At 42.3% G+C, this 24,018-nt stretch overlaps 1 protein-coding gene across 1 annotated transcript in view; it reads right to left on the reverse strand.

The window, feature by feature from the left end:
• Window positions 1–14,756: 14,756 nt before the first annotated feature.
• Window positions 14,757–24,018, reverse strand: part of FAM120B (family with sequence similarity 120B) — a 69,911-nt gene continuing 60,649 nt past the window's right edge. Inside the window, exon 12 of the mRNA XM_050895027.1 lies at window positions 14,757–14,808. Within this exon, the coding sequence (XP_050750984.1) occupies window positions 14,757–14,808 (52 nt within the window). The remainder of the gene's footprint in view (window positions 14,809–24,018) is intronic.

A 24,018-nucleotide genomic window follows, 5' to 3' on the forward strand; every position in this document is an offset into this window, starting at 1 on the left:
CTGTGTTGTGATACATCAATTAAGTTCTTTGAATAAATTAATCAGAAAATTCTGTAAGGATGCTTCTTTGCTTTCTAAAGGGAAAAAATAATAAACCCAAACACAAACTCAGGCTTTGTGTTTATCTGGTGGTTTGTTTTCCTCTGGAGTTAATTCATGGGTTGAAATCTCCATGCATATATATTCACACATGTAAATAAGGAATGAAAAGCTTCACATTCTGTGTGAAAGGCCTCAAAACACTTCTCATAATTCAACTTAATAGATGTTAGCAACATGCCAACTAAATAAAGTGCCTTACACACATTTAGATGAAGCATCAGTTTTGCAGCTGACTGTCTACTGCTCCATTATTTCTACTAATTACATATTTATCTGCCTTAAGGAGCAGTTTTACTATTGATTCAACTAGAAACAGCTTGCACAAAGCCAAAAATAAAGCAGCATTATGAAGTCAGAATTTTACATGCAAATACAGGACCCAGTTAGCAGAGTATAAAGCAGCAATCATGTAACTTCACTACGAGCTGCACCACCTCGTCACACAACCAAAATTGTCTCATCTCAGGTTTTAACATGAAAGCAGACAAGATGGTTAAAATCAGATGAACTTATGAATGTAACTATGAACATGTGAATGTCCGCTGGTTAGTGTAAACACATCAGTGCTACACAAAAGAACAAGAGTCAGATTCACAAATGTGGAGTATCATCGAAGCTCTCATCATGGCATGAAGAGCTTGAGTCCTTTGTAAGGGAGTAATGCTGTGTTTTGAACAGAACCTAATTTGTCAAAAACTAATAGACTCTTCTCTCTGCTTTAGCACACACAGAATGAGCTGAGATCAAATCTTGGTTATGCCTGAGTTTTGCTGTAGCATGACCTATGTTAAAACATAAGAGTCAACACCTTTCCTACCTAATCCTTGATTGCTTCATCAAACTTAAATCCTGACTTTTAATTTAAATCCTGAATTTCATTTATTTAAATTAAATCATGATTTTTAATGCTTACAGCTTCTCAGGAGTGGCTCTGGCTATCTAAGGAAATGAGTGCAATGTTTATCTGTTGCAGAAAACTCTCAGATGCTGGTTTTGCTTACCCATCTCCAGGTATAATGTGCTTTCATTAACTAATAAAAGGTGCATCCTACCCCTTCTCTCCCCCAAACAATGATACAAAACAAAAAAAATTGAAACAAGGAAGCTTCATCAAATGTCATGGATCCAAATCTCACCTGGCATGGCCCAAAACACTGATGCTGGAAGTCTATGGAGTTGCACTGATTTATGCAAACAAAGAGCCTAGATGCTGAACTGCTGCAATGGCATGCCCATCCTCAAAATCGGTCCCTGTAAGGTTCTCCAAAACTCAAAGCCCACAAGCGAACATCACAGCCAGGTCAGGCAGCAAAAGTTGAGGTCTTGCTGGTGACGAGACAGCGGGAGGCTACCTTAGAGTGTGTTTTTCTTTCCTTTTTTTTTTTTTTTAATAATTAATTTATGTGTTTAGGGATTTTGGCATCTAGCATATGAAGGGTATGTGTGTGATTACTGTATGCAAAGGGAGAAAAGGTATATATTGTATATAGGTGCTGAAAGTGTATGCATGCATGAGTGAGTAAATGTCCATACACGTTATATATTTTCAAGGGAACACAGAAGTGTTCCTTTTGGAATAATGAACAGAGCACTAGTTGATGGGGGGGACGGAAAAGTCTCCTCATCCCCTTGCAAAACCAAGCATCGTCTGTACTGCATTCTGGCAAATAATAAGCATTAATGCCCTTAAACAATGTGTGCTTGAAGAAAAAGGATGGATGCATTGAGGGAGGGGAGGTTTGTAAATATTGCCCGCAAATCATTCAGTACTTCTTTCACAGTGCAGTATTAAAGCCAGACTAAATTAGCAGTCCACTTCCCCCGCTCTCCTTCCCACTCAAGTCATGTCTGTTTACCCTCAGTAATGACAAAACGTAGACAACTGTCTGCTAGGACTGTGGTGACATTGGCACACACATACCAGACAAGCAGAATGTTGTGGGAAACAGAGATTGAAGCATCTTGATATACGAGAAACAATTATCATGGGAATTGTTGTTTCTCAATGCAACAGCTATAATAAATAGTTGCCATATGCTAAGCACAGATGCCTCCTTGAAAAGCAGCTCTGTGATGGCACAGCCCATGTTCTCCAGAGTCCCAGGCTTTGATGAAATGATTGGCTTTTTGCAAGCAGAACTGCTGCCCCAAGGAAAGGTATCTCAGGCCACTGAAGAGCTTAGGGGAAAAAAAGGCTCAGTAACAGCTTTGTGTTTTGCTGGTGGGTTTTGCTGGGGAATCTGAAGCCGATCCCTTCAATCCGGAGAGAGAAACTGGGATGCCTCTTGGTAACATGGATTTCATCTCTGTTTGATTCTCAAAAAACAGATAAATGGAGAGGCACAGAAAACTTAAAGAGCCCAGACCCCAGACCATTAAATGTCTGAAGGCACCTAACTACCAGATTTCAGTGAGAGTTAGAAGGGTAGATCTTCTGAAAAAAAAAAAGTAAAAAAAAAAAATCTTATCTGTATCATTATGCATCAAAAACTTTTAACCCCCCCCGCCTCTGTATTCTTCAAGGTTTTACAGCACTCAGCAGTCTCAACCCTTGCACCATGCTACAAGCAACTATTAATAATTTCTACTTCTTCACTTGTCCTAAAATGGGATTACAGTCTCAATCTGAGCATCTAGGTCTTATTGTAAGAGAAACATCAGGTTAACACTCAGGACTCCACTGCCAGCACACACGAGAACTCACACTCCAGCAGGTCCGCTAAGTGAGAAAACTGGATGAAAATCTAAACCTGCCAATGATCTGTGTGTGTGTGTGTCACTTTAAGAACATGGCAGGGCATATATTTGGAAAGCCAGCTGTAAACCCTTTAGATAGGCTTTGGAAAAGCCAACCCATCATGCACAGCAGATGCTGGCTTCATAAATGTCACAGAAGGCAATGATGTAACCTGCTGTACTGTTTGGCTGACATAATTTATGTGTGCTATCATACAGCATGCTAATAGTTTTTAAAATACATTTTTTAAAAGTGTGAACCAAATTAATAAAACACATTACAAAAATCTTGGCTAGTTTTTCATTTCTCATATGATTAACACATGACTGTGATTAACAACTACGAGAAATTTCCAATAACTTTTCAAATTTTTCATTCATACAGTCCCTTTTAATCAGAAAGTTTCTTTTATCTGAATTCAGCTGTATGCTTTGTTAAGAACTGTAACATCAACAATACCAGGAACTTCCTCATTATTATCCTGTTTATGCCAAGGATTCTGATTGCTACCCCCGACTCCCATCCCAAATTTAAAGGAAAATGGAAAACTGTTAAGGAAAATTAAACCCTGCCGAGTGGTTGCTATGCATTTTGAATAGCCCTTTTGTGCATGTATTATACATACATACATACTACATGAACCTTTTATTGGCTAAATTTGTATCTAGTGTATGTTTATTAAACAGCCCAAAAAAAAGCCACTGTTAAGAGGCTGCCTGTTTTCAGCTTTTGCTGCATTTGCAGCAACACTTACAAGATAGCTGAATAAAGGACAAATGTTCAAGTGTTAAAGATTCTTTTTTTAGCATATGAAGACTTTACAGCTTCACACTTGGAGTTCTCAGAAACTCCCCTGTTTCCAGGATCTTTTTGGGCTCCTACTGAAACCTTTGAAACTATTTTTTTAAAAGCCGACCTATTGGTCATTAAAAAAAAACCAACAGGATTTTTCTCACCAGCCTTGCTATTAGCCTATTAAAGATATTGTACAACAATGACAATATCAATGTACAAGCTGTTTTAACTCTGTGAATTCCACAGCACCATTTTATCTGAGGGATGTATAGACTCAGACCCCACTGCTGCACCTGGCTGCTGACAGAGCAGCCTTTTCACTCTCTCAGAGCTGAAGAGAAGGAATGAAATTCAATACTGGCACCAGAGTCTGCTTTAATTTAGACCTAGGATTGGAGGCATTTTGCAGTCCTTACTTAAACCTTCTCACAACGTTTGCACTGAAATCACGGGAAGCACCAGCTGGAGTAAGGACCCCTTTGGATTCAGCCTGTAGGTAATGCCGTGCAAAACAAACTTGTTGCTGAAATGAGGCTGCCCTTGGCTAGTGTGGCACAAGGAAGCAGTTTAGCCTAACAAGTGCTACCCAACAGTTTAGGTCAATACATGCAGGAGAGAACTGAAACCACGTGAGGAAGACAGAGAAGCGAAGTCCAGTTACTCCAAACTGGAATTTAGCTGCAATGTGCAAGTTGGCACTTGACAGCTGTGAAAAGTACCAGGAGACATTCAGTAAGAAGAAAGAGTCAGGATGCTGGCTTTACAGTTTATTTGAAAGAGAAGTTCAGGCACATCAAACAGTATCTATGATGGACCTGAACTGTGTTCGCAGAGGGCAGGAAGCTTTCCTCCTCTTTTAGTCCATGCTCATTAAGGAGGGCAATTTCCTTCTGCTTCCTCTGGATGAGAAGGCTTGTTCTGGAGATATTTGCAAGTGAAAAATCTGACACTCAGATGATGGGAAGGGTTAGAAAACAGTAGCTGATGGAGTTAATGACAAGAGGTATATGCTCCTGAATGTTAAAACATGGTGTGTCTAAGAGGAGTGACACAAAACACTCTACAGAATAGATCAAGTTGAACAGAATGGCATTAATCTCCTGAGTTACACATTTTGCCAACCCTTTCTACCAGGAACCCTGCCCTAGCCTCCCTGTATAGATCCTCCCAGCTGAACTATCAATACATCACAGTACGCTTCAGGAGCTAAGAGTTAAAGCTTTTAGAAAATATGCAGCTCCAAACAATTTCCTCATTTCTTCTTACAAGCTAAGGTTGAAGCGCTTTTACAAGCACAGTTATGATACACTGCCTGCAAGGACTTCTCCAGGAATCCCTGAGCTTGGATGCTAAACGTAAGACAGTGTCTCCACCATTTCTCAACACCAGCAATGACAGACGTGCTTGGAGCACACCCTGCTCCCCGTGTCCTCCAAGCTGCAGCAGCAGTGAGGCAAGACAGCCATCACACCCATGTCTCACCAGCCTGTGGCTGCCATGAAAGGGACAAGTATGTGTGGCACCAACATGTCCTGCTATGGTCTGGCAATGGAAATACTGAGGGACCGAAGAGCCAAAAAAAGACAACTGCAAAATTGCTAAGGATGTTACTCTTCACTGTTGCCATAGTGCTTCTCTACAGCCAAACAATTTTGACATTTATTCCATCATCTGTAAGCACCTCAGATGATTTATTTCGGGTGTAACATCTGTATTTTCTTGTGGAGGTAAGATCTTAAATATTGTTGCACACCTTACTGGCAGCAGTTATCTTACAGCACTGCTCTGAATGGGGGTTATCACAGCCATCCACAAGCAACAGCTCCGCTCACGTCGCTCACTCGGCTTGCAGGGCCCGAGAGGAGGATGGTGGTTGTTTCTGACTCTCCCTTTCTTTCACCTCTTCTGCCCCAATGACTAATTTCTGATGGGCAGTTCAGCCTCCGGGGAGCACGTCTCAGCCTGCTGGGCCTGGCGGCTATTGTTAGCTCTGCTTTCTGACACGTCTAATTCAGGACAGTCTCTTAAGCTTGCATCTGGAGTGTCAAGAGTTCCTGTAGAGGGATCTTCATCTAATCTCCTCTGGGATAGTCTTAAGTGCCTTGTTTTCCCTTTTCCTCTTGCTTGGGCTTTGTCCTTTTTGATTTGCATGCCGGCTAAATTCTCAAGTTGACAGCAGTTACTGAGAATCTGGAGGTAACTTCAAGTATCTCTTTCACAGGGAGAAATTCCTCCTATTTTCCTCAGCTCTACTTTGCATAGACTGAGTACTTGCCTTGGCTAATTACCTTAATTGTTCTGCTCAAAGACAGATACGGTATCTCTGTTTGACTCAAGTTTTCCAAGGCATTAAAAAAAAAAAAGGCAAGAATAACCAATGTTTTCAAGCACGAAGTGCATGTTTTAAATAGGACAAAACCTCACATTTGAAGATCTATGTCCATGTTCATTGTACCTCACTACATCTTCAAAGGAGATAAGCCGTTTGAAAAAGTGACCTTCACATCAGATTCCTAAATGCACACATCAGCAGATAAGAAAGTGCCCAAAGCATCAAGGAATCACAACTGCAATGAAGTCACTAGGAGGTGATGGAATATTACTGCACAGAGATAAGAGCCTGATGTTCAACAATCATTTTAAGCCAAGTTTACTGAAAAAAGAAGGTTTGTTCAATAATTTTCTGCATGTTTGCTTATCTTCATGTACGCTCAGCTCTCTTAATGGCCTTTGAGTTAATTAGCCAGTTTCCACCAAGTTTGATGGAGGTTGAAATTGCACTCCAAGATATTAAATTCCTGCAAGTTGCATGAAAATGGACACCTGGGTTGAGGAAGGTGGTTCTGTTTGTGCCCTTATTGAAGACAAGTCTTTAGCAGAAGCTAAACCTTACTAGGTGCAAGAAATCTGTATGGAAGACATTATGAATGTCTCAGTCACAGGGAAAACCCTCAACTAGAGCCAACACTTTATTAAACACCAGATTATACAAACACAAAGCAGAAATCCCGCAGAGATCATGCTTCTCCAGTTCCTCTACTCTTGCCATGGAACTTCTCGTCTTAAATTTTTAACAAATTTTCTTAGGTGGATGATTCTCAGCTTTCCCTGTCTTGGTCATTATGGGCCATTTAAAACATCCAAATCAAAGGAGAAATACAAAAAGTATTGTACAGGCAGTCAATCTACCCTATTAATCAGATTATTTAGTCTGTCACCACTTGTATGTTTGTCTGCTCCTTCCACTTACCACCTAAATGCAGGTAATCAAAGAAAGGTGAGTGGGAGAACTGTGCTAACAGTGATCTGCACGGGCAATTGCTTTCTGAGGGTAATATGTATTTCATTTATGGCACTACCAAATACTGCTGGCTACAGCTGATCGGGGCATTTGCAGCCACATGAAATTTAGCCAAATATGTTGTTTTGCTAAGGATGAAATGCTTCCCAGGAACATATCCGTTTCAACAATTTTCTGGTCCAGATCCGTCTAGTCACTTCTTATTACAGAGAGAGTGGAGAATGAACTGAAAGGTTTGAGTTTTCAAGGCTATATATATGAAAAACCAGTAACAAGGGAGTTATCCATCTGGTTCTGAAGGGGAGCCAGAAAAATAATAGTCGTATTAGAGATTTATGTGAGTTGAATAACACAAAGCATTGAATGAAAGCAATCTGTTCTGAGAGGAACCCATCTTTGCATTATTTTGCTGTTGTATCTTACTGAGTTATTGAATTCTGCCCTTTTGCTAAAATTTCACACCCTCTGCTTGGTTAAGAAAAGTCAGGGACAGTGTAAAGAATATCTGTATTCTTCCTCCTGTTACTGTTTGAGTGCTCACCGAAGTGGAAATACAGCACTTTTTAATCAATGACTCTGGGTAGCATTTGAAGGGCCAAATTTTGAGTTAGGGTGGATTTATCTGTATGAATCAGCAGACTTTTCATCATCTCTATGGTTTGGTTGTTGTTACAGAACTTATCTATGTGGTTTAGCAGTTTGATGATAAATTACTACTGTCAATCTGGTTAGCTTTTCCAAGATGGTCACCAAATAAATGAAAACTGAGTACCACAATATCAGTTTTCATTATACATATGCTCATTTTGTTTATGTTTACATGGTGGTGAACTTTGCTGCTGCCTCCAATACATCCATCTTTTATTGCAGATTTGAAATATTAGTGTTATATCAATGAAAGTAAGCAGTGAAGAGAGGAGGAGTGAACATCTTTGAAACAACACAGAAAACGCACACACTTCACACAATTTCAGAAGACCAAGCTCTAACCTAAAGCCACATCTGAACACGCATTTGCAAATGCTCTTCTGAAAGCTGCCTAAATCTGCAACCAGATTCTGTTTCAGGATATTACCAAAGGCTTGAACAAAACCAAAGCATCACAGATTCAGGATTATGAGAAGTATGAATAACCATGGCCAAAAATAGGTCTTTTGGGATGTCTTGTGTCAAAGGAGTAAGGCAACAATGGCTGAGAAGGGAGAAACTTCTAGGAAAACAAAGAAACAGGATCCAAGGAGTACCCCAAAACTTAAAAAACCCAGCCCCCAAAACACGCCCCCCCCCCCCCAATACTTGAAAATACAAAGGACTAGTAATCGCCTGTAAAATGTAATACATTATGTGCTGATACGCAAGTAAGGTATATTGCAAAGAACCAGGATCGTTGCCATTTTCAATAGAGAAACTGTGGCTGCAAGAGTTCATTAATTACTGGTGGTGTTGCTATTTGTAATTTAAAGCAAAGGCAGCCAAAATAACCGCGCTGAAGAATACCAGATGGATAATCCAAATTCTGAATATTCTGCAGGAAAAAACCCTTTGTATACCAAGTGATCTTTGCATTTATCAGAAAGTGTCTTTGTTAATCCAGATATGATAGCGACTTTTATCTCAAAACAAGAGTGGTTCTATCGAAAAAGAAAAAATGTAAACCAATAAATAATATTTCAACTGAGAAACAAAACCTTTGGAGCCCGAAAGACCAGGTTTGAAGGAGACACTAGGTACATATCAGCCAGGGTGACAAAGGGAAAACAGATCACATATCCAGACAACTTGTTGACGGATATGCTTGCCAAAGATAATTTAGTGCTGAACACAGAGCTGAAAGCAACCAAGTAAAAAATCAATAGGCATCCAAGTGGTGCCGTGTAGAGTAGTTTTACAGAGGACAGCAGACATCAAAGTATGCAGTGAGAGTGAGCTGTGGCCTTTTCAGTCCTCAGAACTGAATTAAGTGAAACGCACATGGCTTCTTCATACAATGCTAACAGGATAGAAGGAAGACTTAAGCCCATCAGCAAGAACAGAGCAACGGATAAACCTCTTTGACTAAGACTTAGTTTATTTAGTCAGATGGGGAAAAAAAACGATCCACCAAAGCCCCCCTGAAACCATCACTATCCCATCTGTCTGTGCTATTAACAAAGACTTGTCCAAAGGCTGAGTGGTGTTAACAAGGCATCTCTGCTCATTTGAACTATACGAAGGTGCAGAAAGTCATAAAGTTAATACATTGTTAAACATTTACCAGACAATAACAACAAAAGGTAGTGAGAAATCCAAGAGGATCCACTACCAGCATTTATTTCAAGGACACAACTGCAGGCCACGAAATCCAAATAAGAGACAATTTTTTCTCTTGTCCCATCAGCAAGTCAAACCTCATCAAATTCTTGCTTAAAAGATGGTGTGCATGTGTGTGTAAATCACAAAGGTAAAGTACATCACATCTTTATTCAACTGTGATCCTCTCTTTCTTCCTAACCAGAGACTGCCACAAGAAAACAGGACTTCTTAAAGTACTATTAAAGAAGAAAGATGTGCACTATACTGCATGCTCAAACAACGGGTAAAATTCAGCAGTAATATAGATCTTGGCTAATGCATGAGAAAGTCAGAAAACAGAGACAAAACATCACTCACTGACAGTAATATAATAGCGTGCTCCCGCGGGACTAACGCATGCAGAGTACTGATTGGCCTGCATGTCTTCTTGGGATGCAATGCTGTTAGTGTTTTTTCAGACAAAGGAAAACTGGGAGCCCTAGAGCTCATGCAAAGAAAATGCCATTATCAATATAACTTTTCAGTATTTGGACAACCCTGGGAGCTTTCATCAGGCTTCTTTCAGAAATTACAAGAATTCACATGCCATCTGTTTGTCCCTAAAAGTGCAACAACTGATGCCATTATCAACTCTTCTCTGCCAAAAGGGATGAAATCGACTCCAGCCAGCTTCCCCCATGCAAAGATTGCTTATTCCAGCATGAACTGCATGCTAACTATTAAGCAGGAATTTGGAGATGATTCCTGCAATGTGAACCCACTCTGCTGGATCCAACAAGTTATGGCTGGACAACTGATGCCAAAGGGAATTTGGACATTCAGTGGATGCCTGAATCATCATCACCCAAAACTGTCTTGAAGCTTATGAGTTACAGATGTGTTATGTCCATTCCTGCCAAACTGATGAATGCTTATGCATTAGTAATGGATTCAAATGCACAAAGATATGCAAGTTCCAAGCCATACCAACTAAATGACTGATGGTGGAAAGGAACAGAGTTTGCAAGATCACTTCAGTGAAGATTTGGCAGAGAAAGATGAAAAAGAGAATAATCATGTTATACAAGACCTGTGAAGTAAATTTCTGATATGCTTCCACAGGGGGAAAATATCATGTTGTTTATTGATGGTATATTTAAACTTATCGGTTCCCTACTTGTGTTCAGAGTCTCTTTTTTACCCACAAACTACACACTCACATAAAGTGAGGATCGTCATCAAAAACATGCTTAGCAGCACCGAACTACCCCACTGAGAAAGTTATCACATCCAAACAAAGTCTAGAGGTAGCAACACCTGCAAGGAGCTTCGTAAGAATTTTGACCACAGGAACCATCAGCAAGAGGAACACCTGACCTTGGCTCACCAGCTGTTGGCTGGACCAGACACTCACTTGTACTTTGTAAGATCTCAAATGGCTTCTTTTGGCAGGTGATCCAGCTGCTAAAAATGGGCAAACTGTCCTTACTAAATGGGAGAATAGACTTCAAATGGAGACAATAAGCTAGTGCTAACACAGAAAAAAAGTGATCCTGCTCTCTCCCTGCCCTGGCTGCTTAATTCCATCCTTGGTGGTACCATGTCCTGCCTACTGATACAAGGGTTTGCGTAGTCATGTAATGAACTAGACTGGGGGAAATGGATCCAGCTACACCCCACCCCGCCTCTCCCAACTCCAGCTGAATCTGCTCCAGTTCATCATTAGGCTAGGAAAAGAAAAGTATGGTGAAAGGAAGAGAATAGTACAAGGGTGAGAACAAGCAGCCAGAAGCAGAGGAAGTGTGGAACTACTGCTTTTATCAACACTGATAACTTATACCGGCTTAAAGTATTTATCTGACTACAACCCTGGGATCTTCCAAATAGCATCTCATTTCAGCTTATATACTACCACTCCATAATCCTGTCATCACTGCCTGAAGCTGGTCAAAACACTGCAAGGGAAGAGTTTTTTGGAAAAGAGAGTTTCTTTTTCAAAAACTAAACTCAAGGCTTTCTTCAGGTGTGAAAAGGACTGAATACCTGAAGACTACTCCTGCACATTTAGATCCAGCGTGATCCTCACCCCAAAATACATCTTGCCTCATTGCCCTTGACAAGCACTACTTCCCGATTAACAAGCACCAAAAGTCTAAATCAGAGAACATCCTACTGGGAAGATGACTGAAGAGACTGAGGAGGAAAACCCAGAATAAACTTGGGAAAGCCAAAACCAAATAAATCAATCACACTTATTCAGAGATCAACCTAGCTGACTAACTTAGTTTCAGCACTCCCCTCCCAAGTTACCGAAGCGATAGCCATTACCCATTCCCCTCTTTTCTTGCATGCCAAGCACAGTTTGTTGTCCAGGTCTGATAGCGTGCAAAACCTGTGCAGGTCTCTCACCTCCAGTGGGAAAAAACAAGCAGTCTTCACACAGCTCTAGATCACTCATTTTTGCTCACCAACGGTGTCAGCAACAAGTCCCAGCTTGAAAGCTTTAAGCCAGGATTTTAAAGTAAATGTTTTTCTGTCCATCAGCCCCTATCCCCAGGATGCTTTGATATTTACATTGCTATGAAAAAAACCTCCATTTATCTTACCCTTTTCATTTTGTTCATTTTGGCTCAACTTCTTAGCTTCAAGTCACTTGTTATTGAAGTGGATTGACTTTTGTAATTGAAATATTTTAAACACATTATACTAAATATTTTATTTTAAAAACTAACCATAATCTGCCATATTTTATCACAATGTAATATGCCTTTTAATATTGCATTTTTATGTATTTTAATATAAAAAGCATAAAGAAACTGACATGACTGAAATAAGAATTTCAACCTTACTGAAATAAAAATATTCAATCAATCTGAAGGAATAGAAAGTGGCGTATCTCTCCTACGACCAATATAAACACTTTTGCCTTCCACATTGATTCTGAAAATAAGCATCCATAACATTCATTTCCCATGTACTTCCCACCCCTGAAGACGCTGACTGTGGAGCAGCTGCAGCAGGTACCCCAGACCTGTGTCTGCTGACTCAGTGGTATGGCTGCTGCTGATGATCCTTTGGACAAAGTACACAGCCTGCAGTGCTCTCCCTGAGCTGCAGCTCACTAGTAACAATTTTACTTGTACTTTTTCGTGAAATTGATTGTTGGGCCAAAACTTTTGCATTCAGCACCAGTCCTCTGGCACCTGCATACTCATTTGCTTCACCTGAATCCGAAGTTTCTTTGAGATCAGTGGTTTTTTACATGTGAAACCAACTCAGGCTAATTCAGATGATGATGTTAACCTTCTCAGTGTTCAGGTGATGAAAGAGGTCTCATTTCAACCTAATGACTCAAACCCACTTTTGCTGCAAAAGTCTCTTATCCCAGGCAGCCTACAAGACTGCCTGAAAAACTCTTGGAGCTCTGAGAGTCATTCTCTTTCCCTCATACCCCTCTCCAGGCATTTGCATCAGTGCTGAAAATAACACCAGAAACAACAAGAAATTCCTACTCGAGGGAGGGACCGCGCATCCGGGAGGGAGGCAGGTAATGCAGTTCCCTCCTTCTCCCCGGCAGATCCTCCCCTCGACGGGAGCACACACGAAAGGTTTTATGAAAGTGACATATGTCTAATTGGCTGAAAGGTAATATTCAAAGGCCCGCCACTCCTCTCTGAGCTCAGGGACTGCAGCTGGCAGAGTGTTAAATCAGTTAACAGTTGGGCCCATTACTGCGCTGCACCACTGCTGCTGCTGCTGCTGTTACCGGGGCTGCTGCCCAGTTTGGCTCATTGAGCTCCACAGTCAATGGAGAAGGCATCTCTATTGTGCACCTCAAAGCATGCTCACAGCCCCTGAAAGAGAAACAGGCCCCAAACTACTGGGGCAGATCGTATGACAGGATTACTTGCTTGTTGTTCCTCTTTCTTTCTTTTTTTCTTCTTTAAAGGACTTCTATTGGACTACAGGAAGGAATTACGTGAGGGGGAGACCGTATTACATAGTGACAGCTGGAAAACTGGGGATTGCAGACTAGTAACAGAGCTGGGTTCCTTCTGTGCCGGCTGGACACCTACCTAAGGCATCTTTTAATTAATTTGTGCACAGAGTGATCTCCAGAATCCAGGCAGCACAGAGCAAATCCTCACGCAACTGATGTTAGTGGCAGCCTGCTCCCTGCACTGTGGCGAGGACAGGATTTTTGCACAAAAGCACACACAACGGCCCTGCTTTGCAAACCTTAGAGCACAGCAGTGCAAGCAAGTATTTATTGTTCTTACAGGATCCAACCATCCAGATTCAGGAAATGTGTTAAAGCTGTGATTAAGCAGAGCTCTGAATGCCTAACACTCCAGCCACAGCAGAGATCAGGTTCTTGGCTGCTAAAAATCAGTATTTCTCTAAGGGTGTCAATAGACATCGACCGGCTGAGGAACTTCCCTAGCAGCTGACAGTGCTTCTGTAACCAGTTCTGATACCCCTGTCTAACAAACATCAAACAGGCAATTTATATCCACCCCTCCGCTTTTTGCAAGCCAAAGCTATGTGTACACATCTCAGAAGCCTGTATATGTGCTGGCAATAAAACATCTACAGTTTGCCTTCCAGTGCTGTAGACAGGCACAGCACCAGGGACCTCCACCACCGCTTAAGATGAGGACAGTAACTGTTACATAGCTACCCATGAAGGCAGCAAGGGCATCGCTATCCGGAATTTCAACATGACCCTTGGCTGCCACACTCTCCTAGAAATGCGCAGACATTACAAATTTCTGGTAAAGTACATGCATATGCCTCATCTCACCTTGTTAGTAACATCTCAAAGCTTTGAAACCCTTTAATTTACCATTCTCACTGTTCAAATACCACTCAGTAAAGCCACATTGTAATCTATCTTCTCAGCCACATGTAGAAATCAGTGCAACCATTTAATCAGAGTCTAAAAACTGCACAAAATATGCAGTCCTGTTGTGCGTAAAAATAGCACTTTCAGTTGGGAACTGCAAATCCTGCTGGAGGCTGGGCAGATGGTGGCTCATGCTACCAGTTTTCCTTCACGTTTTTTGATTGAGGGAAAACCAAGTTGTCAAATCTTAAAGCAAAGTGTTAAATTCTGCATTGTTTTGATTCAAAATGCATAGTAGTCCAGGCCTGTAAAGCCAGCAAAACCCCCAAGCTCTATGACATTCTTGGAGGGGAGAAAAGATTGGCCCAATTTTCATCTACGTACTGGCACATTTGCACCATTCTGGCAACAAACAGGGACGCCAAAGTGGGTTTAAAAGCAGACTGGCACCAAACGAGTTGCCACAAGAGAGGGTATAAATTTAGAGCGCTCAGGCTCCATTGTGGTAATTGTGATAAACTGCAGATAAATGCTTTTATCAAAACCACAATAAAGGCAAGGTAAGAGACCCGGCTTGCCACTCGACAAAAGCACAGCGCACTACCTCACACGCGCCACGGAATAAGACCCAACACTCAGGCACTCACCACAAAGCAGATGAGGCAATGTAAATCCCCACCCTTGCTGGCCTTGCGGTAATTTGTTCATGTACTCATCCCCGGGGTGAATAAAACCAGCCTGTTGTGCCAGAACATCCTGAAATAGCAACATATGCTGAAGTTGTACGTTATTATTAACACCTAGGATTATGTCAGTATGTATCATATCTTATCCAGCTCTACCACACACGTCATGTAGTCTCTGAGCACACAGCATTATTGTACTATTTAGTCATTTAATTAAAACAATAATTGATGTATAGGGTGAAAAATAAAAAGCCCTTTTTCTGAAGAGCTTACAAGTTAGCCTTATGAAAAGATGGTATAGATATCTGACAGGATGCATTAAAAAATGGGAAGAGGATTTTTGTGCTAGGAACAGAAGAAAAGAGTATTTTAGAAACATGAGAAGCAAGGGGAGCTGGCAGAAAAGCCAGCCAGAGTACGACTGACTGGCCAGGCTACAGGTATGATTGACAGAGGACTGTGGTAGGAAACAGAAAGGATAGGCTGGAGGAGAGAAAGGCTAAAAAGTTCACTTCTGCTACGTAGGGACTGCAAAGGGACAACGTATCTGAGAAAAGATTTTGGGAAAACAGGAAAGAGGCAAGGCTGGACAGAAGGGAAGGGAGAGAAATGGAAGGATGATGGGAGAGTCTTCGACCCCGAGGCTGGGGCTGAGAGATCACATGAGTGACTGCTGTCATCCAGGGACCAAAACCCCAGGGTCAGCAGGGAAAACACTGAGGAATACCAACACAGAAAACGAGAGACCAAGACATTTCACAACTTCAGAGCATTTAACACTACCGAGCATTCAGACTTTCCGCATCCTAAAGGCCGTCACTTTTTACCCTAGCTATCGTGGTCAGCTTCACCAACAAAATTAATTTATCAGACGCTGCTCTATTCCCTTCACATATAAGATAGAAAGAACTACAGGACACAGTCTACTTGGCCCTCATGTCTGGTATGCAGCTCCTGTTGGCACCATGGCTGAGCTGGGGCTCTTGGTGTGTAATGAAGGGCAATATGGTCTAGTGATCTCAGCAGGCGAGGGCTGGGAGGTGGGCATGCCGCGCTTCTCGTGCCAGCTCTCACACTTTGCTTCTCCCTCTTTAAAATGGGAATACCACCTGCCAGCCCCACAGGCTTGTCATGAGGATTGATTAACGTCTGTAGACATTTTTAAGAGAGGGGGAAAGCTCACCAGACAGAGCTGCAAAAAGGCTGTGTGCGGGCAAACGGTTTTATTATCACTGCTACAGCTTAACACCGCTTTCACTCCACAAACTGAGGCCTACACCATAAAGGAATGGTTACATTTGGATTCAGTTATGTCTGAAAGATTTGTGGCTGTCAGGCACAACTACAACACACAGCAATTACAGAACGAGCGACTCTTAACCAAGGGAGAAGTTGCCCATCTCTTGCCTTTTGCTTGGCTCCAAAACTCCCTCTGTAGCCTTGCACATCTTCAGGGCTATAGGTGTTTCTGTGCGATGCCAGTCACTGTTTCATCACACAAACTTTCTAACCACCACCAGATGTGCTCCCTCGACCCTGGGCTCCCATCGGAAAGTGTGCCTGCCCCTACATCCGAGCCTGTAATGCCAACAGTTTGTCAATCACGGGCACGTTAGCTCTGCTGTACCCCTCTACATTTGCCCTCAAACTCGTAACTTTAATTTTGACTGCGCTCTGCCCGCAAGTCGAGGGAAAAGGCAGGGACGGGGTAACCCGTACCACAGCAGGGCTGCCATTCCGGAGCACAGATAAAAGTGAAACCTGAGCGGAAAATGTTTGCGGTGCCACTGGCAATCAAGGGCCGGGTTGTCCCAGCAACGGGAACACTTCATCAGCTCAGCTAACAGATGGTCAGTGAGCAACAGGCAGCATATGTTCCAATAAGCACTGACATCAGCACAGATGGAGGGTGGGCAGGAGGCTGGCCCTGAAACATAACCTGACATTTCCTTCTCATTTGGTGCTGCATTGTTATAACTCACACAGGAAGATTAGCAGGGAAAAGTGAATAGCATTAGGGAATCTGCTCAGGAACCGATTACTAACACTTCACTGCAGTTTTAGATTTTTACTTAACCAGAGTGCAACATTGTTAACAACATTCAGGGGCAGAAAAGGAAAATGCAGTGGGTTTTAACGATGGGGCTTTATTTTCATCACAGGCAGGTTTTCCCAAGAACACTAATTAACAGATTGCCACCTTCTAGGACTCTAGATCTCCAGTTCCACTGATTTCTACGGCTTTTTCTTTTACTCCTTCCATCCCTCCCCCAACAGAATGCACCCAAATACCCCACAGGATTAAATAAAGCCCCACAACACATTGTCACAAAGGGTATAACTTTCCTCAGCCCACAAATAAACTTTAATGGTTGCTACAAAAGACAGAAAAACAGCCACAGAAGGGGAAAAAAAAAAATCAAGCAAATATCCCTGCTGATGAGCATTCAATAAAAACTAGGAATCAAAGGAGACTATAGACCTTGGAAATCAACAACAGATTGATCTGGGACACAGGGAATCAGCATGCAAACAGGTTACACACAAGCTGTATATTTATAGACTTGCATTGAGGATAATGGGAAAGCATACTGGACGGCTCCAAAATGCCTCTTTGTGACAGACAGCAAGATGTCAAGTAGATACATCCAAATGATGTAAGCATACAGCTGTATCACAGGCAAATATTAAAGAAATGCAACATGTGCAGCAACAACCTTCTGTTACCTCGTGAAATACCTTTAGAAGTCTTTTCCTCCGCTAACGCGTGGGAAAGTTTAGCAGGCACCTCCCTTCAATGCTAATGGGACTTGTATGTACATCCATCTCTTGTGTGAGCAGAAGAACAGACCCTCCAGTGAAGCCAGTCTACAGTCCTGGGGGACTGCCAAGCTGTTTTGGGGATGGCAAACCCTTCCACCTCTGTTCCTTGTGCCTTTCTTTGGAGAGTATGAATTTGATCAGAGGTTTGCAGTCTGGATAACCTCCTGCACACCCTGCTATTAGTCACACAGTTTCTTCTCTGAAGCTTTATGCAGATACTATGCAATCCTATAGCCCATTCACATAAGGATCTCCTGCCCTTCTTCAAGCTATAATCTCTCTGAGAGGTGAATATCGTCAGCCCTCTTTTAGCAAAGAGCAGCACAGGGAGTCAACTGCCGATATTTTCAAGTGGCTTCTAGTTTTGCACACCTTGGTATCTGGCCTCCACATTACAGAGTCCACACATTCAGTGGCCACCCACTACAGCAATCAGTGCCCAATGGATCTAAGCTTCATAGAGACTTCTAAAGATGGCAGGCTGTGCTCCAGCAGATGACAATGGGTGTCACAAGACATTGGTAGGTCTTGACCAAGGTCACAGAGTTAGTAAATGACAGGTCTAGGAAGGTGCAGGGGAATTAATCAGGTTTCCTAACTCTTTCCCATATCCTACTGATTAGACAGAATCCTCTTACAGCAGACCAAATTAGATACTCATCAACTCTGAAAACATGTGTTCAATGAGAACTCCCTAACAAACGATGTATGTCAGTGAGCGGATAGACAATCACACACAAACTGCAGGTTACTGCATAAGTAGCAAGGTGTCCCAAGCACGTGCTCTTGTTGCTCACTTCCAGAGGCAAGCACTGTAACTCTAGTAAAGCCATTTAAGAACACTTTTAACCTGAAAAGACCGAGTAGCTGAACCTTTTTTGATTCATTTCAAGCACAAGGATGTCAGACTGCTGAGAGGTGCCCATTTTATGCTCCGGGCTGCTTTATGCTTTATGCCATCAATGACTTTTAGTGTATCAAAAAGGCAATCTGCAAGTCTGGGATTGTGCTGTCGGAAGCCCACCTCTTTCAGTGCTGTTTGGGGGACGCTCTACCAGTCATAGGGGATGTTTTGTTCCTTTCCTCCACCACACGTAAGCAAAGCTTGTACATACATACTAGTTTGGTGCAGCCTCACTGTCCTGATTACACCAAAGACTTTGTATTTCAAACATCACCATTTAGTTCTTTGGCAAATCTTCACCGAGGTTAAAGCAGCACAGATCTTTTATGATCAACGGTCTTCTTACATGGAAGTTGAAGATGGTCAAAGATACACAAAGTCAAAATGAAAAATTCAAAGCATGTGTTTTAATTGTGGTAATTAACACTGACTGTTTACAAAACAACTGCAGGGTGAGCACATACAGCCAGTGTCTGCCAGTTACTGCCAAAGGACATATGGAATGACATTTAACAAATGAAGCCTTTCAGGATCCAGAAGGATTGGTCTGGTTTTGTATAATGTGCTCTTTATCAGAAAAAATATCTTCTGCATCTCTATTTGCACTACATATGTTCCAAAATACGAGGCAAGTAGGGCACTGGGATTAGATATCCAACAAGACAGGCACTGAGCATGCCATTTCTCCCCATGTATATATCTGTATGAGACAGAGTCTGGACAGAGGTAATTTCTCTAGTAAAACCAGCAGCCCAAGGCCGTTAACATTGCCTAGATCTCCAGAAGACTCCTGCCTCCATGTACATCCATTGAAGAATCAACCTGGCCAAGGTACCTGAGCATTCCCTTCCAGTGATTCAGTTCTCTGGAGCAGTACGGATAAGGGCTTGGACAGATTACTAATCTGAGCAAGGAACAGAAAGAGAGGAGATTGCTTCCACCTCTCCTTCACTCTCCAACTTCCTGATCCTCAGAATGAGCAGGACATTCATGCTTATTGAAATAAAGGTTCTATGTCTCTCTTGTTCACTGCCTTCATTCTGACTCACTGCAGCCATCATTCATAACGTGAGGCACACACTTGTCAAAGGTTAACCTATATTGCTGATGACACTAAACTGGGTGGTGAGATGGACATGTCAGAAAGGAGAGACATCTTACAGAAAGACCTGGACAGGCTGGAAGAGTGGGCTAGCAAGAACAGTATGAAGTTTAACAAAGACAAGAGCAAAGTCCTGCGCCTGGGACAATATAACCACAGTGCCCAGTACAGGCCAGGATCTGTGTGGCTGGGGAGCAGCCTTGCTGAAAGGGACCTGGGCGTCCTGGTGGACAACAAGCTGAACAGCAGTCAGCAGTATGCTGCTGCAGCAACAAAGGCAAATCGGATCCTGGGCTGCATCTGCAAGTGCATTGCCAGCAGACACAGAGACATGATCGTCCCACTGTACTCAGCACTTGTCAGGCCACACCTGGAGTACTGTGGCCAGTTCTGGTCTCCATAATTCAAGAAAGACACTGACAGACTGGAGAGGGTCCAAAGGAGGCCATGAAGATCAACAAAGGGCTGGAGAACCTGCACTATGAGGAAAGACTGAAGGAGTTATGTCTTTTCTCCCTGGAGAAGAGAAGGCTCAGGGGCGACCTCATCACAGTATTCCAGTACTTAAAGGGCAGCTACAAAGAGGATGGAAGCTCTCTCTTCACAAGGAGCCACATGGAGAAGACAAGGGGCAACAGGTACAAGTTGCACCAGGAGAGGTTTCATCTTGATATAAGAAAGACATTCTTTACAGTGAGAACAATCATTCACTGAAACAACCTCCCCAGGTATGTGGTAGGGTCCTCACCACTGGAGGTCTTCAAGATGTGATTGGACAGGGTGCTAGATAATCTCATCTAGGCTCCCTTTCCCATGAAAAGTTGGGCCAGATGATCTTTCAAGGCCCCTTCCAACCTGGGCTGTTCTATGATTCTGTATCTCACACGGCTTAAAAAAAAAAAAAAAAGTTTTACAAAATGCTTTTGGGAAGAGAGGCTGGGTTCACCTTAATGTGGAGCAAGTCCTTCCACTAAAAGGAAGGTCCTGTGTTCCCTCACCTGCTCCCAGCTACCAGTTTCTGCCTCTCCTTCGTGCTGGCACTAGCTTTTGTGCAGCCACAGCAGACGGATCGAGTAACTGATCAAAAACTATTTATTTTTATTTTCTTGAGCAGGTTAGCTTTTCAGTCAAGCCAACTCCCTGACTTTGTAAATAAGGCATGAGCAAAGCAAGTCTGTGGACAGTAGTTTTCAATTTGCTATAAAGCAGTCCACTGGAAATTTTCAGGACAGACGACAGTAATATCAGTTGACTTCAACTTCTGTGGACATGTAGCCACAAAGGTGTCCAAGAATTAAGTGGCAGCCACTGGGCAATGTGGGTCTTGTCTTGAATTTTAACCATTGAAGCTGCAAAGTACTAGCACAGGCAGGACCTACAGCAGATGTGCTATACCTACAAGTAAAATCTCTGACAGGGCAGAGAAAGAAACCAGGGCATTAAAAGTCAGTTCACTGGGGGCATTAAAAGTCAGTTCACTGGGGGCTTCCTGAACATTTGCCTTTGGGACATGGAGAGCAGGGGCCATAAAATACAGACAAATCCTTACTGAGAGCAGATCCTGGAGCCTATGAAAGAGCACGGCAAATGGTGTAGTTGCGTCACCTAACGTCCCTATCAATATGAGGGCTTCAGTGATACGTTAAAGCGTTGCAAACAGAAAGACCCCAGCAAAATTCGCTCTGAGGAAGCATAAACAGAGCAGTTCTAACGAGGCTCATGCAATGTTAGGAGCATATTTGTGCAGGGACTGGCAGTGTTTTACAAGCAATTGCAGGTGCCTGATCTTAATGCTAGCAACCGCTTCTTTTTGTCTGTACTGTAGCCAGGACTTGTGAGCGTGAGAGAGATTGAATGCTTTGTAATGAAGGTATATTGTAACATTTCTCTCCAGGTGGCACTTTGTTAACAACAATTAGATCCTGATTGATCTTTGAAGGGCTAATTCTTATGTGGTTTGCAAGGGTCCTACAAGGAGCAAGTGTTGAGTGGGGGCACTTTAAAAGTATTAGTGAGAAAAAAAAGAAGAATAGTGCCATAAGAAATTTGCAATACAATGCCCAAGCCTCCTTTGCACCCCATAGTAATTTGTTCTTATTCCTGTTATTATCCCCTCGGGCACTAATGGTCACTTTATTAATTAGTTGAAAATTGCATTCTAGGTCAAATGGCAGCTTTTTTCCCTCCCATTGTTGCAAATTGCTAGTGGTATGGCCCAGTAAATGGCAGCGTTACTGCAAAATGGGAAAGATCCTTTGCTTTTCAAGATAAAGCCCATGGACCAGCTGCACTTTCCATGACATTTCTAAGCAGAGCATTTCCCCAGGCCTGCTTTTAAGCAGTTAGAAATTAAACAGAACTCACTGTCATTGTTAAGATTACTAATCATAGGCTGTTACTGTATTTGCTCTCACTCTCCTCACCCTCCCCCCCCCATTTTAATTCTAGCCGAGCCTGTTTTCTAAGGTGCATCTCTGCAGTGCTTAGCCCCATTTTTCAGGAAAGTAGGCAGCGTGTTTAGGTGCCTTCGTTTCTGGTGCTCTAATGGAAATACTTTAGAGACATCTGCTTTAGCAGAAGAGGACAGATGCTTAGCAATTTCTGAGAAATAAGTCCTGTCTGTGGCATCTGAAGTTAGAGACTCGAAAATTACAAATCGCTCTTGAAAATATTTGCTGGCTACTGAATGTAGAAATAGAGCAAACCACAGTCCCAGAAAACAAAATGGGAAATTACAGATTTTGTGAAAATTTTTCGTAAAGAAAACTCCTACTGAGGACAATAGATGTTTAGCCTTTAAACCAGAGGATCAGCCCACCAGAAGTGAACATCAAAGCAGTCTATTTTCCATTAACTACTTTCTGCAGCCTACTGTGCTGGATGCAATCTGTCATGCGAGTTTGTAGTCCAGCAGTCAGGAAAGCTACCAGAAGTCAGAAGGCCTGGGCTAATTTCCCAGCACTGTCAGCCTAACACATCTAAAAGGGTGCAGTTAATCTGAAGACAGTTGCACAAGCCATCCAAGACAAAACATAGCCCTTAATTTCTATTTTTCAAGCAATTCTGCCCTAATCTTCTTCTGTAAAGTTACCTTTACACTGATTTATCTCCTTTTCTGGTGGGCCCAATTCAAACCCAACAGAATTCAGGGAAAAAAACCCTCCCTCTGGCCCTTCAGAGATTTAACTGAAGTCATAAAAAGAGTGAGGAAACTTTTTGTATGGGAGAAAAATGCTAGAGAGTCTCTTACAGAAACTTCACACATGCTACCCTCACACACCTAGAAGTACAACTGTTTTGGGGTTGAAACTATTCCCTCTCGAAGGATAGATCATATCCAGCACACGGAAAGGCAAACACATCTTATCCTCCAGCAGGCTGGGCACTCATCCTCTCAAAATCTAAATGCTGCAGGCTGGCACCAGCTGTAGCCCCTAGTGAGCATTGCACGGGGCAGTTAACAACCCCCTGAATCACTGCACTCCTGGAGCACAAGCAACAGAAGAGAAGCTTCCCCCCACCCCCAATCCTAATTTCTAAAACAACAAGCTATCAGCCTTGCTAGGTTGGGCTCGCTCTACAGACAGATGGGGGTGTTTATCAGGGAGAGGGATGGTGGACTGATTAAGCAATAACACATTAGTGTAAACAAATGCACAATGACAAATTTGGGATTTATTTCATACTCCCAACAAGTAAGTGTTAGGACGCACAAACTGGCTCCTATTAGCACTTAATACTTTTTTCTTTGATGCTATTTTTTAACTTGCTTGGAGCAAAAGTTTCTTACAGCACTATTTGTTGCCAAGAATTAATATAGTAATCAGTAATGCAAAGAAGTAAAAGAATTCCCTCCTCAAAATAAAAGGAGGATGAATTTGCAGGTTATTAATTACTTCTTTTGTTTGACCACTTCAGGAAATCATTCAAAACGTAACCTTTATGTAAAGTATAAACCACAATCGCTGTCTAGACTTGCAGAGGAGTCACACACAGTTACAAAATGAGCCTAGATATGCAGATAGTCAATTAAAAAAAATACAACTGCATGAAGTCTATTGCAAACATGATGGAAGTACAGTATGCCCTAGGTTTCTGAATTGTTTTTAAAACCTTGAAGTTTTGGTCTAGATGCACTAGCCACCTTCTTAATGCTCTGTGCTGCTGTGCATCAACTGTGTAGCTGCTCTCCCTCTTTTGTTTGGAAACGCAACGTTGCTAGTGGATTTTTTTGAACCTCTCCTATTTGCTCCTTTGTGGAGTTTCCCCTCTGCATAGGGAAGGTAGAGTAGAATAAATCACACCTACAAAATGAAGGCTTTGTTAAAGACAGAAGTATTGCAATTTGCCCAAAGATGGTTAAGATTCTGAGTCAGCCTTATCACTATATTTAAATGCAGTGATCTTTCATATGCGTATTACATAACAAGAGGTCTAGCTTTATCACCAGC

This window comes from Gymnogyps californianus, chromosome 3, assembly GCF_018139145.2.
Source record: "Gymnogyps californianus isolate 813 chromosome 3, ASM1813914v2, whole genome shotgun sequence".
Classification (NCBI taxonomy): domain Eukaryota; kingdom Metazoa; phylum Chordata; class Aves; order Accipitriformes; family Cathartidae; genus Gymnogyps; species Gymnogyps californianus.